The sequence below is a fragment of the Pyrus communis genome, chromosome 1, assembly GCF_963583255.1.
Source record: "Pyrus communis chromosome 1, drPyrComm1.1, whole genome shotgun sequence".
NCBI classification, from domain to species: domain Eukaryota; kingdom Viridiplantae; phylum Streptophyta; class Magnoliopsida; order Rosales; family Rosaceae; genus Pyrus; species Pyrus communis.
This window is the reverse complement of record NC_084803.1, coordinates 28,547,325-28,549,571: the sequence shown is the minus strand read 5'-3', so window position 1 is coordinate 28,549,571 and position 2,247 is coordinate 28,547,325. Positions and strand designations below refer to the sequence as shown.

Below are 2,247 nucleotides of genomic sequence, written 5' to 3'. Positions count from 1 at the left end.
AATAACTGGAAATTTATTCATATGCATAAATATCATGTGTAGAGAAAGAACCCTTAGCTAGCTTCCCATCCATTCATTTCCGTCAAATCCATATTTACAATTTGTTTTGTTTCCAAGTATTCATTTTAGTTTAAATTCGTCCAAATCCAATTCCCCCCTATTTCGTTGAAGTCTTAGTCTTAATCTTTCTTATTTTTAGTTTTGCTTTCTTCGAGCATTAAATAGTGTTTTATATTGTGTTTTTATGTTTTTAAGTCAATTTAGAAGGTTTTAGCAAGCCCTCCTAATCCCCGGTCTAGAATGATCCCTCACTTATCCATTCTACTACAATTGTCAAACGAGGGTTTAATTTGAGTGTCAAGTAATTTTCGCATCAAAGAATCATGGAGAGACATTCCCGGCTTATTATGAGCGCTTCAAGGGCCTTGTAGCTTCATGTCCTCAACATCAAATGAAGGAGGAACTTCTCCTTCAATATTTCTATGAGGGCCTCCTTCCTATCGAACGTCAAATGCTTGATGCATCAGCGGGAGGAGCATTGGTGGACAAAACACCAAGGGATGCCAAGATTCTCATAAGCAACCGAGCGCTCAACGCTCAACAATATGAAGGAGTGGGTCAAAGGGAAGCCCCACGACAACAAAGTGTAAATGAGGTGAGTGTTATTTCTGAAATTCAATCACAACTTGCTAATCTTACTTCTCTTGTTTCTCAGGTTGTGATTGGTCCAAAAGCACAAGAACACCAAGTTTGTGGCGTGTGCTCAATTCAAGGGCATCCATCCGACAAGTGCCCTCAACTAATCGAGAATGGTGGGTGGGAATCTGCCAATGCAATTGGTTTCCAAGGACAAAATCAAAACAACCCATACTCGAACACTTACAATGCCGGATGGAGGGACCATCCAAACTTCAGATGGAGGGAGCCACAACAAGCTGCCCAACAAGGAGGATTTAGGCCAAACCCCCCTGGTTTTTATTCCAAGCCGTATGCACCCCAACAACCCCAACAACCTTCGGCATCATCTCATTCAGGTACGTCCTTGGAAAGTGATCAAGCTATGCAATTACTAACCTCTATTTCGCAGGGGTTGCAAAATCAAAACAACCGGATAGCAAATAACGAGAAGGAGATGATGGATATGAAGAAACAAATAGGGCAGATTTCTGAGTTCCTTGGACAGATTAGAGAGCAAGGAAAGCTTCCTAGCTCAACCACAGTCAATCCAAAGGGAGGATTCGAATCCGCCAAGGCCATCACCCTAAGGGGTGGAAAAGAAGTTGGGACCGAGCCAAACAATCCCAAATCTGCCCAGAAAGTAGATGAAGAGACGACACAACCTGAGGAAGTGTCTAGCTCACCCACGGTAAGGGTGAAAAACCCAATGCCGCAGGCCCCCAATCACCCTAACTCGGCCAAATCAGGTAATTTAAGTTCAAATTCATGTACTTCACGTCCTAATCTGCCCAATGTACCTTTTCCTCGCAGGTTCATGCAAGAAAAAAAGGAAGAAAGCGAGAAGGACATTCTTGAAACGTTCCGGAAGGTGCAAGTGAACATACCGCTTCTCGATGCAATCAAACAGGTTCCAAAGTATGCTAAATTCCTCAAGGACCTATGCAATACAAAGAGAAGAAGGGCAAACAAAGAGGTAGTGAAGGTAAGCGAGAATGTGTCCGCTGTTTTGCAACGTAAACTGCCTACCAAGTGCAAAGACCCCGGTAGTTTCACGATTCCTTGTGTGATTGGACATAATCGTTTTGAACATGCCATGCTTGATTTAGGTGCATCCATAAATGTCATGCCTTATTCTATTTATGCATCTATGAATTTGGGTGAATTAAAACAAGATGGTGTAATTATACAATTGGCCGATCGTTCTAACGCGTATCCAAAAGGAGTTTTGGAAGATGTGCTTGTGCAGGTGAACCATTTAATTTTTCCGGCTGATTTTTACGTCCTAGACATGGAGGATTCAGCCCATTCTACATCTTTGCCGATTCTCCTTGGTAGGCCATTCATGAAGACGGCTCGAACGAAGATTGATGTATACAAAGGCACCTTGACAATGGAATTTGATGGGGAAGTGATTGATTTTAATATTTCTGAAACTATGAGATATCCCGTTGATGACCATTCTTGTTTTTCCATTGATGTTATCGATTCTTTGGCGCAGGTATACCTTGAAGAATTGAACGAGGACGCCCTGGAAACAACCATCACTAAGGCCATAGAGTGCAAAAAATG

At 42.2% G+C, this 2,247-nt stretch overlaps 1 protein-coding gene across 1 annotated transcript; it reads left to right on the top strand.

The window, feature by feature from the left end:
- Nucleotides 1-957: 957 nt before the first annotated feature.
- LOC137728752 (uncharacterized) lies at nt 958-2,026 on the top strand (the record flags this gene model as incomplete). Its single annotated transcript, XM_068467512.1, has 1 exon — nt 958-2,026. A coding segment is annotated over exon 1 (966 nt), but the record flags the coding sequence as incomplete, so codon positions are not given.
- Between the last annotated feature and the right edge of the window lie 221 nt (nt 2,027-2,247).